The following is a 14,421-nucleotide window of genomic DNA, read 5'->3' on the forward strand; positions in this document are numbered from 1 at the left end:
GTGCAGTGGTTAAGAATCCACCTGCCAGTGCAGGGGACATGGGTCTGGTCGCTGGTCTGGGAAGATCCCACATGCCGTGGAGCAACTAAGCTCGTGCGCCACAACTACTGAGCCTGTGCTCTAGAGCCCGTGAGCCACAACTACTGAGCCCGCGTGCCTAGAGCCCGTGATCCGCAACAAGAGAAGCCACCGCAATGAGAAGCTTGAGCCCCGCAATGAAGAGTAGCTCCCGCTCACCGCAACTAGAGAAAAGTCTGCGCACAGTAACAAAGACCCAACACAGCCAATAAATAAATAAATTAAATTAAATAAAAATAAAAATAAGACCCAAAACATACACATACTTTTAGCTAGATTCCTTGAAATGGTTTCTTTTGAAAGAACAGTCATATTTAATCATTACATCTTTACTTAGGAAATACTCTATTTGAGGCATAAGAACTGGCCACGACAGTTTTCTTCTGAAGTGTTTTTATCTCAGTGAAAGGTTTAATCTTAAATGAGTTGACCAATTTGAATAATACAGATGAATAAAAATATTTCATAATTTGAGGGATACATCTACATGTCTATTTCCATATATAAAAAGTTGCTTAAACCAAGCAAAAGACTAACACTATATAAATATAACACTGATATGTATGGCTCACCAGATTTTAAAAATTTATTAATAGGTAGAAAAAAAGCATAATGTTTGCTAAAACAGAAAATAATGAAAAGATCTCTTTGAAAAAGTTTTCTATGGGATTGTTCAGAAGTTTATTTTAGTGTTTTAAAATTCACACAGTCTCCAACAAAATCTTTTAAATTCCAATTTGAACATATACTTTAAACCAAATACCAGCATTACTACTAAATCACTCTGTAGAAACAAACCTTTTTCGGATAGAAGATTCTTAGCCAACATATTCCCAAGGTAGTACTCGTGAATATTTACTTTCTATATTTAAAAATAAAATAAAAATACAGTAAGTATTTGGCAAATACATTTTTAAAGAATACAGTTTAAAACCATCCACCTCATTATTAAAGTTTTCATTTTATAATGTTCTACATTTCATATTTTGAAGAAAAAAATACCTGACCACTTTCTTTCTCTTCATGGTACTGCCGAATGTGTTTTCCGTGACATACTTCGTAAGTCCAATAAGACTCAATCTAAGACAGATGGATGTATTTATGTACAAAAGCCACACAACTCAACTGAATTCCTTTTTGATATTTTAAGCAACTGAAGATTTCTCTGAAGATTTACAGCAAGCTTTCATTAAATGAAAGTTATTATTATGCCTCAGAAAACATGAAATTACTGAAGCTTATTCATTGTTTTCACTAATTAGCTAAATGTGAAAATTCTATGAAGGAAATAGGTTTAAATATACCTGGGGTCTATAATAAACATCTGGCCAAGGGATCATTTTTTACACAGCCTAAAAAAATAACCGTGAGCAGTTTTTATTAAAATTGTATATAAAGAAACTTTCTTTTGATCTGAAAAACATTCAAAGCAGTTTGGTGATATTATTTGATAATTGATATTATTGGGTGTTTGCTGCATATACTATACAGGAATTTAAATGAACAAAATACTATTAAGCAACAGTTTAGTTTTACAACTAACTTAAAATGTGATACAACATAATAAAGTAAAAAGAAACAGAGAATTATTTTCAAGGGCCTATTGGCTGCTGGAAATTTATTTTCTAGTTATCAAGTGAACATAAAATACATACTCTGTAGGAACAACTGCTCTGTTTAAATAGTGGCTCCAATAGCTCTCTTGGATTTGGGCCTTTATAATCCTTTTCTTCTTCCTATGAAAGAATTAGAGTTTAATACAATTATTCTGGAACTTCACCCAACTCTGCTGTTTAGATATTAACTCATTGGTCAAACCACAAATGCTTGGAAATAAAAGGGGGAAAAAAGTCAAAACCTTTAATAAGATCCTATGGCATGCCACTTCTTTCAAAAGAATTGAAGTATATGCAGCAACATGGATGGACCTAGAGATTTTCATACTGAGTGAAGTCAGACAGAGAAAGACAACTATCATATAATATCACTTATATGCGGAATCTAAAAAAAATGGTACACATGAACTTATTTACAAAACAAAATAGTCACATATGTAGAAAATAAATTTATGGCTACCAGGAGGAAAGCGGTGGGGTGAGGGATAAATTGGGGGATTGGAATTGACATATACACATTACTATATATAAAATAGATAACTAATAAGGACCTACTATATAGCATAGGGAACTCTACTCAATATTCTGTAATGACCTATATGGGAAAGGAATCTGAAAAAGAGTAGATATATGTATATGTATAACTGATTCACTTTGCTGTACACCTGAAACTAACACAACATTGTAAATCAACTATAATCCAAAAGAAAAAGAATTGAAGTATAAAATATGGAGCCATAGAATAATCTTCCATTCTTTCTTCTCTTAGAAAAAGGTTAAGTATCAGTTTCCTGAACAATTCTTATAAACCTAATTCAGAATTATTAAATGCTTGTATCCAAACAAATTCTATCTATGAAAGCCTCAGAATAGTTGAATCTTATAGAATACACTGGAAAGTTTTAATATACTTCTCAGTTTTCCATATATTTTTACATTTCAGACTTGAATGCCATAAATACGTGTGTAATTGCATATGTGTGTATTTGTGTCTTAAGGTGGTTTAAAACAAAATAAGATAGCTGTCTTTCACAGATTTTAAGTCTGAACAAAACCTAAGAAACCTAAACTCACTGAGTTTAATACTTCCATTTTACAGATTGTGAAAATATTATGTAATTAGCTCAATAAACTTATTGAGTGGAGGAACTGAGTTTCAAATTTGTTCAAGGCTCCACAGCTAACTATAGCCTATACCTCAGCCTCCTGGCTCCTAGGCTGGTGTCCTTTCCATTTTACCATGCTGCCTCTCGTGTTTCATCTTGAAAGAAGTAATTGCCTTGAAGGATGGATAAGAGGCAGTTAGGGCATTTTAGGTGGAAGAAACGGGCATGAGCTAAGGTAGTAAGAAAGCACAAGGTACCTATAGATTTACTTATTAGCAATTCTTTATAAAAAATGTCACATACACATTTAAAATTTTATCTTGTTTCAAAACCTTCATTTCTATAAAAGAAAGCATCCGTGGAGTTAGATTTTCATCTAAAACATTAATAACTGGTTGCTAGTTTTTCCAAGTTGAATTGTAAAAATCAAAGAATTCAGGAATAATAAGGATTACTAACATTGTAAATCACTATACTTCAATAAAAAAGTGATTACTATATTTTTAGTAAGACAGGATAATTGAGAAACCTGTCACTCAATTTTATTTTAAGGTATGGAGTTGCAATGTTTTAAATATCTTTGGTGACAGGGATTATCAATGTATTTATAAAAACTTACCTCATCACCACTTGTCACAAGGGGAAGAATGCATTTATATTTTTCTTTATGTGTAGTTGTCATGATGACATAATTATCTTCTTTATACAAAACTCCAGTTGTAGGCTAGAAATAGAACAAAAAAATGTACATTACTTTAGCTGATTAAACTGAACTATACTAACTTACAGTCCCAGGTTAAACTAATTCATCACTTCAACAGGATTTTTAAACATACGTGCAAAGGCAGGGAAAAGATTCTACATAGTTTTTAATGACAAAATGAAGATGACAAACTTTATCCTGGTGTTACAATGTAACAGAAAATAAGGAACAAAAATAAAGCTTGGAGTAAAAAGAAAAAAGTAGTAATGCAACAGACTGAAGTTATAATACAGATTAAAAAGCAGTAAGAGATGTCAATGTTCATGGATACATCATCACTGAATACTTATTACTCCTACTAACAATTACCATCTATATATGAGAATTTACAGCACTTTATAAACATACTCTCAATTCTGTTGGATGGGACACCTGAACATAATATAATGTAGTAGTTTTCATATTTGGATAACATATGGTCTTTACTGCAACTACTCAATTCTGCACTGTAGGAAGTAAGTGCACAGGCAATATGTAAATGAAAAAGCACGGTTGTATTCTGAGAAAACAAACAAATAGCTTTACAAAAATAAAGTTTGGAGTGGGCCAGCCCAAAGGTATAGTTTGCGGATTCATGGTATATATCAACAAAACTATCCTTAAAGCGGTCTACAGTATAAAACCAAACAAATTCACAAATCAAAATGAACCAATGTAATTCAAATTAACATTTCAATTAATATAACTGATATTATTTAACTAAAAAGAAATCTCTGCTTTGTGATAGCAAATATGTCACTAACTACTAAGGCAGAAGTTTTCAAAGTCTAAGAGAGGTGTTCTCTGACAATTCAATTCTCTCTTAACTTTTCTCTTCTTACAGCATTGTAAACCCACTATACTATTTGGCTATCCCTGACAAGGAAAGAACCACCCTTATTACATATCTCTGCTCTTTTCTCAGTTTAACAAAAACAATTCCTAACTATAATAAAACCAGTACTACTTGAAACTGATGTTATCTTAAACACAAATACAAATTAGGAGATGTTTTCCCAAGACAATAAAACAAAACAAAACAGAGCAGTAAATACTAGCTGTATTAGCTATATGACACTACCAAATTAAGTTCTTTACATTTATTGTCTGATTGATGCTCGAAGCAAGCATTGTACCCATCTCACCGAAAAGGAAACTGAAGCCCAGGGCTTAAATAATTTGTCCAAGGTAATATAGCCAGTAAGTAGCACAGCCCAGACATGAACCCTAGCAGACTGATTCCATATTCTATGTGCTCTTAACTGTTTTAACATGTTTGAACTAGCTTTTGTTAACATTTTCTTAGATTACTATATAGACTCCTGGACTATGGCCAAAGATCCTTATTTAATAAAAGATCATCACAAGTGAAGAGAGAAATCAAAGAGATTTGAAAGTCAGAGTTGTAAAGCCAAATTTGTGATAAAGGGATCCTTAGAAACATTTATTCAGTTGAGCCAACAAACTGATGTAAGACAAAGCACTTATAATGTCTCTCGGTGTTTTCTGGATATATTCAGAACATATGATAGTGAGTTGTACAAAGCATGACTTACATTCATTTAGCTAGCAATGGATGGCCTTGAAGTCTTAGTCTTGTCAAATCATTCCTGTACTGTAGGGAAGGTGGACAGTAGCATATGACTTAAATCTAATCCTTTCTATTTGTGAAGTACCTGCAACTTAATATTCAGAACTGGATTCTACAGCAATATTGACTCATTTACTAAAATATTTACCACAATGCTAACAATGGAAAAAGAAACCGCTTGTCTAGAGCAACGGCAAAGAAAGGAAGACAATTCTTTCTTTGTAATTAAAACTAATCTTGGGTTGTATGTCTATGTGAAGAAATTCATTCCTCTGCCTATCGCTTTTAAGGTTTAGGTAAAAGGTAACAGAAGTAGAAACCATCACTATTCTTATTTGAAGATTTGTTGTTGCTGCAAAGATTCATTTTTCATTAGTTTAGGAAGGGCTACTTTCTTCTTTGATAAAACAGACCAAGTGGCAATTCTTCTATCTGAAAACTCTTTGCTGAAATAGTGCATCACTTATTGGGATCATGAAGTAAAAATTTTAACAAACTTTACCCTAATTTTTAATAATATAATAATATAAATTACAGGGGAAAAGTTAACCTTTTGTGATTTTCTAAGTTAAAAAATGCTTCCTTCTGATTTTGTAAAACATTTACTTAAGAAATATAATTCTGAATGCACAGAATCACAGATAGTGTTAAAAAACTTGTTCTATATAACTTAACACCTTAAAGTATTTCTAGTGTAAGATTAGTGATTTGATAAAAATCAGATTTTAATATAATGAAACTAATCAAGGGAGGTGTGGTCTTTAAGATTAAGGAATTTAAAAAGTATCTTGGCAGGGGAGAAATTCCTAATGTTTGACATGAGTCTGGAAGAATTAAGATACAGGATGAGAGAGAAAACTATCCTTGGAGAGGCTGTAAAATAAACTCAATGGCACTACTTGTTAATATATATAACATGCTTCGAACCATGGAGCTGGTCACCATTTTTCCCAAGAGTAGTGTCTGGGGAAAGTTTTTGAGTGGGAATACATTTCTATACTTACAAAAGAAGTAGAAAGAAAATTAGACTTATTTTGTGGTTTTCCTTCGGTGAAATTCATAAGCTCTGTGAAGTAATGAATAATCGAACACTTTAATGACACAGAGATGTTATTTCAGAAGGAAAATATACACAAAAACAAAACTGACTTCTAAAAACCAGTAAAGAAAGAATATCATAATCATTAATTATTGTAAACATTTAAAAATGTACACAATTTTGGTGCTTAATACTTTTCTAAGCAAATTTGAAAGATTATGTATTATTTTGATATACATGAAGGGGAAGATGATTTAAAGCACAGAAGAATTTTAAAGATAAAGAAAATTCAGATCTTCTAATCAAGTCCCTTCCAATTTCAGGTGGGAGAGAGATAAAGACCTTTATCCTAGTTCATACAGCTGCTTAGTTACACACAAATGTCCATCCAACTGGCCTATAAAACAAAATGACAGTGCCAGGTGTGGAGGGCTGTAGTTTCAATTACACAAAGTAGGGAAGGGAAGCCCTGAGATTAGAAAAATACTAAAAAAAAAAAAATCCAAAGATCAATGATAATCACTCTTGGGGCTTATTTTTCTGTGAGGGCCACAGATCTTTTGCCAACTTATAGGAAAATGTTTCTAGATTTTTCTCAAAATAACTCAAACTTAAAAAAAGAAAAGAAAAAAATTTCTCTCCAAATTTTCAAATGTGCCCATCTTAGATTATGCTTCATTGCCAAAGAAAAGTAATTAAAAACAAAATGTCAAAATAAAATTGTTAGATATAGAAAAGGTTGGTACAGCATACGTTAAGACCGAGATCTTCTACCATAACCTCTTTTTAGCCAGCAAACACCAGTGCCAGAAAGAAAACTGAACGATTTAGTAGTAACTTCTAAAAAGGCTAGTTTTAGTCATCTGCGTATAGGTCAGTAAATTTTTAGGGCCACATATCAGCATGCCTTTTTAAATTAAAAAAAAAAGCAAAACACAGGTGCAAGAGTAAAAAATTTTAATGACCACATTCTTTAAACATTTGCCAAGTTCATGCCAAGTGTGCTCTTTGGAAATAATAACAGAGGCTGGACTAAAATATTCTTATCCCAAGCCTCTTAGTTATATCTGACTTGTAACAAACTTTCATATAAGTATTTTAATATATCAATATTTCCTGAATAAGAACCAACTGTATAGCACAGGGAACACTACTCAATACTCCGTAATGACCTATATGGGAATAGAATCTTAAAAAAAGTGTATATATGTATAACTGATTCACTTTGCTGTAAAGCAGAAACTAACACAACATTGTAAACCAACTATGCTCCAATAAAAATTAATTTTAAAAATATTTCTTGGCATTAACGCAAAGATTAATCTGGCTTCCCAGAGAAATACTTAAGAACCACTGAAATACCAGAATGGAAGAACTGAAGACAGGTGGAGAAACAAACCAGGTGTGAAATATTAGCAAAAACTAACATCTGCAAATAGAAGTCTGTTGTGGTACTGATGACATCCGTTATCCTGGGACATTCTGTGCAGACATCCTAGTATCACATATTCACGTTTCAGTGAAATAGTAATACAACAATATACTAAAACAGTCTTCCAAGTAGAACGACTGCAGGTAACTGGAATAAGAATTTTTTTAAAATTCTGCAGGGCGGAGCGGGGTGGGGGGAACTGTTGCATTTTCCCCGACTTCCATTTGAAATAAATGAATTAATTACCATACGGTAAGTATCACAAGAGCCCAATTTTTACTGGCCTCCGGTGGATAGCAAGACTTCTCAGCAGTGCACTCCCCAAAGGAAGAAGGACTGCAAATATTCATTACTTTGAGATTATAAATATATTCTTCAATGTAGGAAAACCGATCATAAAATCTCATGTTTTGGGGTCTTAAATAACAGCCATAATACATCAAAACTGTAAAGGATATTCTGCATAGAGCGTCGTTAACATCTCACAGGCCAAACAGCCCTCTCAGAAACAACTCTGAAGGAAAAAGAGCTGTGCGTATATGTTATGTACTGTGTGTGTATACAAGAGAGAAAGAACGAATATGAGAGAGAGAACTCATATCCGCAGCACAACTGGTTGTGTAGGTAGGGTGTGTAATACTCCTTTAAGGACAGAAGGCTGCTGGTGGAGTTAAGAGCTGCAGAGGACTTTCCAAAGAAAAGACAAATGTGTGCGTCTGACGTGGTTCTAGAAAAGCTTCTTCCACAGGGTGGGAGTGTTGGTAAGGTATAGTGCGACAGATTTTTAAAGGGGAGAGCAAGTGACCGCTGGATCCCGGAATGCGTAGCATGGAGGGCACATCCACAGAACGTGTCTGATAACACTTGCTGTTTGAATGAATGAACGCGGGGTCGATGAAGCTTTGGATTGGGGAAGGAGGCATGCGCCCGCAGAGGAGGTTCTAGGGGGAAAAAACGCAGAATACTGAGGGAAGGGGCCGAACCCTTAAGTGCCAGGAGGAACAGAGATGGCTACCGGGTTCGCGAGGGCACTGACCAGAGAGAACTCGGTGCCGGGCCAGTTGACGCGGAAAGGGATGTCATCGCTGAGCTGGGGGAGCGCTCGGCCGCCGCCGGACGCCTCTAGGAGACCGCAGAGTACCAGTAACAGCGGCCCGCCTGGGACCAGACTCCGCGCGCCGCCGCCTCCTTCCTCCATCCTCCGCCGCCGAGTTCTCCAGCCGCCGCCACAACCCCCTCGGCCCACAGTGGAGAGGAGAGGCGCGGGGAGGAGGAGGAGGAGGAGGAGGAGGAGGAGGAGGAGGAGGAGGAGGCGGCGGGACTACCAAGCGCCCACGCAACCCGGGGCCCAACAGCCGCCACGTCTCCTTCCGGAGAGCCCAGCAACGCCGCCCCCGCCCCCTTGGACTTCCCGCCACCGTTTCCGGGGCAGGCGGTATATCAACATCCGGGGCCGCCGAGCCGTCCGCCTACGGAAGCCGGGACGCCGGCCGGGCTTATCTTGTCGCGCGCAACCGCAGTCTCGTGGCTGGGAGCGAACGCAGCGGCTTCTCGGGAGCGGACGCGCAAAGAACGGGCCTCGGACCAGCACTTTCGGCGGCGGCGAAGTGGCGGCACGGAGAGCTGGTGAGTCCGGGAGGCGGCGGCTGTTCCCTTCCGCCACCCGCGCGGCTCTCCACCGGCTGGGCAGCGGCTTGGCGCTCGTGGAGCAGCTACAGGAGAGTGTGAGCGGGGCGGGTGCTGGTCTTCAGATGAGAAAATTCGAGGTGGCGAGGAGAAGTGAGAAGTGGCGGTGTTCCTGACTGCTGTACCCTCTCGCTGCTTTTCCTTTTTTCCGCACGTAGCATCTGTACACTTCATCTTTCCCGCTGGAAGTTTCTCTCCGCCTCTTTTGCTGTGGGCCGCGGTCACCTCACTACTTCCAGCTCCTGACTAACGCAGGGCGGGGATTGGCTCAGTCTCCGCAACCGTGGTTTCGGGGATACCCGAGCCGAGGAAACCTGTCGTCCCCCCGTATAAGAATACTGCAATTCTCCGACGGTGGCCTAGACGGAGAATCTCCTTGTGGGAAGGGCAGCTAGATAGCTCAGCCCCTACATTTTTTGCTTTACGGGAGTCTCTTTCATCTCAGAGTTGAAGTGCTGGGTTGCTGTTTTTTTAAGGAAGCCGATAAGTTGCTTTATGTGAGGTTCAGGGCCAGGTGAAATGTGAGGTTATGAACTCACATGAGGTTCAGATATCTCTGACTTTATTCAAAACACAAAAAGTTTTGGATTCCCCTCCTCATCTTAAAAAAAAAAGCCGTTGTTTTCATCTCTAATATAATGGGTTATTCAGTGTTAGTTCTATAGCACCTGTCATTGTCTTTCTGGAGGTGGGAAAAGCTAGACCTCCGTGCTAGATCTGCTAAAGACTGTGTCGCCCCTTGTGTGTCGTCGTCCCCCCCACCCCCCGCGCAATTTGAGCCAAATCAAAAAGCAGGAAGAACAGTCTGTTTTTCTATTTTTTGTTTTAAAAATTTCCTTTTTTAAAACAAAAGAAATCCGCAGCATCAAAGAAAATTACTTTTTTCCAGAATTGAGGTGTTGTTCATTAATTTATTTACTTATTAATGCTTAATATGTGTGCAAACACTGGGATTGGTAAATGGCACATAAATGGGTCTCTGTCCTCTTTCTCTCATGGTCTAACAAGGGAGATTACACAGACAAATAATGGTAACCTATTGTGATATAATAAAGTAGTTAACATTTATATAGCCTTTCTTCCGTGCACTAGTGTAAGTACTTTATATATGTTATGAGGCAGGTACTATAGATTATACAGTAGAGAGATGTTAGAGTGAAGATATAAAGAAGGGCAGAGATTGGACAGGAAAGGCTTCCCAGGAGAGGTGACATTAGAATTGGGGTTTTAAGGATTTATAGGAGTTTGTCAGGCAGGTGGGGAAGTGCATTTCCAGCACCATCCTTCTAGATGGTCCGTTAGGGCTTTTCGGTGTAGTCAGCAGATAGTGTGGGACGGAATCAACAGCAGGAGATTAGTGCTCTCTTAGAGGAACAGAGGCAGTCAGTTCAGATTAATTCAGTTCATTCAGTTCAAGATTAATTCCAAATGGGTTAGATATTTAAATGAACAACAAAAAGAAAACAATAGAAGAAAACTTAGGAGAATAATTCAATGATCTTGGTGTGTAAGATAGGAAATCCTGAAGTCATGAAGGAAAAGAGATGTATTTGACTAAATAAAAATGAAAAATATTTGTCTGCCCTTGTTTAGTCTCTGGGTCTATAGTGATGGAAGCTGCCTCAATAGAGCTTATGTTCAAGTAACAGATAAAAAACAAGTAAGATAATTTCTGGTAGTGGTCACTGCTGCTTAGAAACTAGGGTTGTGTGAAAGAGAATGCTTCTGGGACATGCTGCTCAGGTAGATGGTCAGACTTGTGTGAGGAAGTGACATTTGAGTTGTGACTTGAAATGGTGAAGAGGAAGCCACACAGCAATTTCCAGCAGGAAAAGCTTGGTGTGTTGGAGGGACAGAAAGAAGGCTAATGTTGCTGGAGTGTAAGAGCAAAGTGGTAGGAGATGGCCAGCTGGACACAGATCTGTAAGTAGGAGAGTAATGTGACCTGATGTACATTCATGAAGATCATTATGGTTGCTGTGTGGAAAACTGATTATAGAGAATGTTATTGGCTGAACTGTGTTCCCCAGAAGGATATGCTGAAGTCCTAACTCCTGGAACCTGTGAGTGTGAACTTATTTGGAAATAGGGTTTTTGCAGATGGAAAGTTAAGATTATTGAACTCGGGTGGGCCCTAATACAATGACTAGTGTCTTTATAAGAAGAGGGATATTTGGACACAGACAGACATACAGAGAGAATGCTGTGTGAGGATGGAGGCAGAGATTGGAGTGATGTGTCTACAAACCAAGGAACGCTAAAGTTTGCCAGCAACCACCAGAAGTTAGCAAGAGGTAAGGACAAATCCTCCCGTAGAGGTTTCATAGAGATCGTGGCTCTGCTGACACCTTGATTTCAGACTTCTAACCCCCAGACCTGGGACTTCCCTGGTGGCACAGTGGTTAAGAATCTGTCTGCCAATGCAGGGGATATGGGTTCGCGCCTGGGTCTCGGAAGATGCCACATGCCATGGAGCAACTAAGCCCTCAGCATGTGGGCTTAGTTGTATGGCAGCCCTAGGAAACTAATGGAGGGGCAAGTATGGCAAGAGGGAGACCAGTTAGGAAGCTGGTAGCAGCAGAGGTCGGGAGAAGTGGCCTAATTTGGATATATTTTTCAGCTACAGCATCTTGAATTTGCTGGTGGATTAGATGTGACATGTTCTTACAGAGATGAATTAATGATGATGTCTAGATATGTTTTATGAGGAACTGGTGGTGCAGTTTACTGAAAGAGGGAAGAAAAGAATGTGGACTGATGGGAGCCATGTGTTTTTGTCTGTTTTACTTTTTATTTTGAAGTGATTTCAAACTTATATAATAGTTGCAAGAATCAAACCTAGATTTCCCCAGTTGTTAACATCTTACATATGTGGTTTGATTACAATAAGAGAAATTTCTGAATCAAGGGTTCTGTTTTGGACATGTTAAGTTTTATTATTTTTTTAAATTTTTATTGGAGTATAGTTGATTTACTGGACATGCTAAGTTGTAGATATCAGTTAGACATCCAACTGCAACTAACATGTTGGTTAAATAAACCTGAAGCTCAGGTAAGGAGGTCAGAGCTGGAGTTATAAATTTTGGCGTTATTAGCATATAGATTTACTGAAAGCCATGGTTCTGGCTGACATCATTTAGGGAAAAAATGAGGATAACAAAGGGAAGATGAGTCATTGCAGCATTAGATACTGAACAGCATTGAAGAATTAACGAAATGGACTGGGGAGGTGTGCCCAGTAAAGCAGAAAGAAAATCAGAAAACTGAGATATCAAGGAAGTCAAGAGAAAGAAGTGTACCATGGGAATGACCAGCTAGCTGAGTCAAGTAAATGCTGCTGAGGAGTTGTGGAAGATGAGGATAAGCAGGTAACCACTGGATTTGACAGTATGGAGGAGCAGAGGGGAAGAAAGGCTTGATTGGATTGAAGTGGAGGCTTTTTTATGTGTATGTTAAATTAAAAACATTATGTTTTTGCATTTCAGCAGAGTATACACCAGTTTCTCAAAACCTTGGCAATGTTGACATGTTGGGCCAGGAAAATCCTTGTTGTGAGGGGCTATCTTGTGTGTCATATAACGTTTAGGAGCATACCTGGCTTGTGTCCACTAGATGCTAATAGCAACCCCGCCCTCCCCCCTACCCCTAGCCAAGTTGTGACAACCAAAAATGTCTGCACACATTGCCAAATGTCCCTTGGCAGGCAAAATGGCCCATGGTTGAGAATCACTGGTTTAGACTTTTAAATGAGAGGCTTGAATATTAATGGTAAAGTTTTAGGCATTAGCTCACTGAGTGGGAAGATATTTAGAGGCAAGCAGGGGACCTTTCTAGCACTCTAAAAATTTTGCAGTGTAGTGAACACCTACTTTGCCTATGATGCCTGTTTGTGTTGTATCTTTGATGATTCCATAAGGCACTTAATCTTACCTCGCACTGATGTCATCATTATGCAGTTATCATAGAGAATTTTGAATGTAACTATGTAGAAGATTGTCCTGAATCTGTATTAACCCCATCATTGCCTAGAAATTATTTTGAAAAAATAGTCAATTACTTCATTTAATAGTCTCTTGATTTTTTCTCATGTAAATATGGTACAGAATACACAATCTTAAATTTTATTTTAAATTTCTGCTTCATGGATTCCAGAAAAATTCCCCTTTATTTGGCAAAACTACGCTTTTCTGCACACAAGGGAGTTAGTCTTAGTGTGGCAGTTTTCAATTAGCTGCAGAACTACAGATCTGGGGAGATCAAGAAAGTTGTGCAGTTATTCATCTAATAAATGTGGTTTGGAAGCACTGTCCAAAGTACTAAGGGTGCTATAAAAATGACTTAGATATTAAAAAAAATGACTTAGATATAGATCAAGTCCACCAAAATATTACCACCTAAGAAGGGAGACAGGACTTGTAAATAACTAATTATATTAAAAGTAAGAAGCGTTGTTAGAGAAGCACTGTGCAGATAAAGTATTGCAGACATTCAAAGGAGGGGGTGATTACCTGTAGCAAGGGATGAGAAGAAGGAAGCGTGGAAACCAATAAAATAGTCTCGGCATTTGTATAGGACCTTAATGGATGGTAGGAATTGGATTTACAGAGCTGGGAGAGGCCTATTCTAAGTGGATGAAGGAGCATGAACCCAAGACATAGAGATCAAAAATAATTTGGTTTGAGTATGAGAATGACATAAGGAATTTAATATGTGACAGGGGTGTCATTTCACTTTTGTGGGAAAAGGATGTTTTAATCAATAAATGCTGATAGTGGAATTTGCTATTCATCTATAGGAAAACCAACTAGATCACCTTATCATAAATTACATAAAAAGTAAATTGTGAGAATTCCCTGGTGGTCCAGTGGTCAGGACTCCACGCTTTCACTGCTGAGGGCCCGTGTTTGATCCCTGGTCGGGGACTGTAGGCCAGGCAGCGCTGCCAAAAAAAAGTAAGTAAATTGTAAATGAGTTAAAGATATTTCCATATGAAGCAATTAGGAGAATATTCATATAATTGGAGTAGGGGTGGTATTTTTTAGTAAGACAGGAAATCCAGATACTGTAAAAGGAAAGATAGACCTGCTATAATAAACTTTTTTAAATTAGTAAGTTTTTTTTTTTTTTTTTT

The 14,421-nt window shown here is 37.8% G+C and overlaps 2 protein-coding genes across 9 annotated transcripts in view; one reads left to right on the plus strand and one right to left on the minus strand.

Moving 5' to 3' along the window:
* Positions 1–8,917, minus strand: part of ERLEC1 (endoplasmic reticulum lectin 1) — a 45,837-nt gene extending 36,920 nt beyond the window's left edge. For 2 of the 6 annotated variants that reach the window (XR_002647885.3, XM_022597305.3), the window contains exons 1-5: positions 8,641–8,915; positions 3,420–3,524; positions 1,734–1,814; positions 1,081–1,158; positions 877–940 (exon numbers count right to left, since the gene is read on the minus strand). Coding sequence is in view for 4 of the 6 variants with exons in the window: in XM_022597305.3 (XP_022453013.1) it covers positions 877–940; positions 1,081–1,158; positions 1,734–1,814; positions 3,420–3,524; positions 8,641–8,802 (490 nt within the window). In the remaining 2 variants the exon portion in view is untranslated. Of the gene's footprint in view, positions 1–876; positions 941–1,080; positions 1,159–1,733; positions 1,815–3,419; positions 3,525–8,640 lie in introns of all 6 variants that reach the window. The other 4 variants (XR_016395441.1, XM_089923188.1, XM_022597304.3 and 1 more) reach the window with 4 other exon arrangements.
* Positions 8,918–9,121: 204 nt separating this feature from the next.
* ASB3 (ankyrin repeat and SOCS box containing 3) overlaps positions 9,122–14,421 on the plus strand; it is a 94,145-nt gene continuing 88,845 nt past the window's right edge. The window contains exon 1 of one of the 3 annotated variants that reach the window (XM_022597301.2): positions 9,122–9,230. The gene's annotated coding sequence lies outside the window, so the exon portion shown is untranslated. Of the gene's footprint in view, positions 9,231–9,287; positions 14,243–14,421 lie in introns of those variants that run through there. The other 2 variants (XM_089923187.1, XM_089923186.1) reach the window with 2 other exon arrangements.

Source organism: Delphinapterus leucas, chromosome 13, assembly GCF_059928025.1.
Source record: "Delphinapterus leucas isolate spDelLeu-1000000601 "Yukka" chromosome 13, BTC_Dleu_Yukka2, whole genome shotgun sequence".
Classification (NCBI taxonomy): domain Eukaryota; kingdom Metazoa; phylum Chordata; class Mammalia; order Artiodactyla; family Monodontidae; genus Delphinapterus; species Delphinapterus leucas.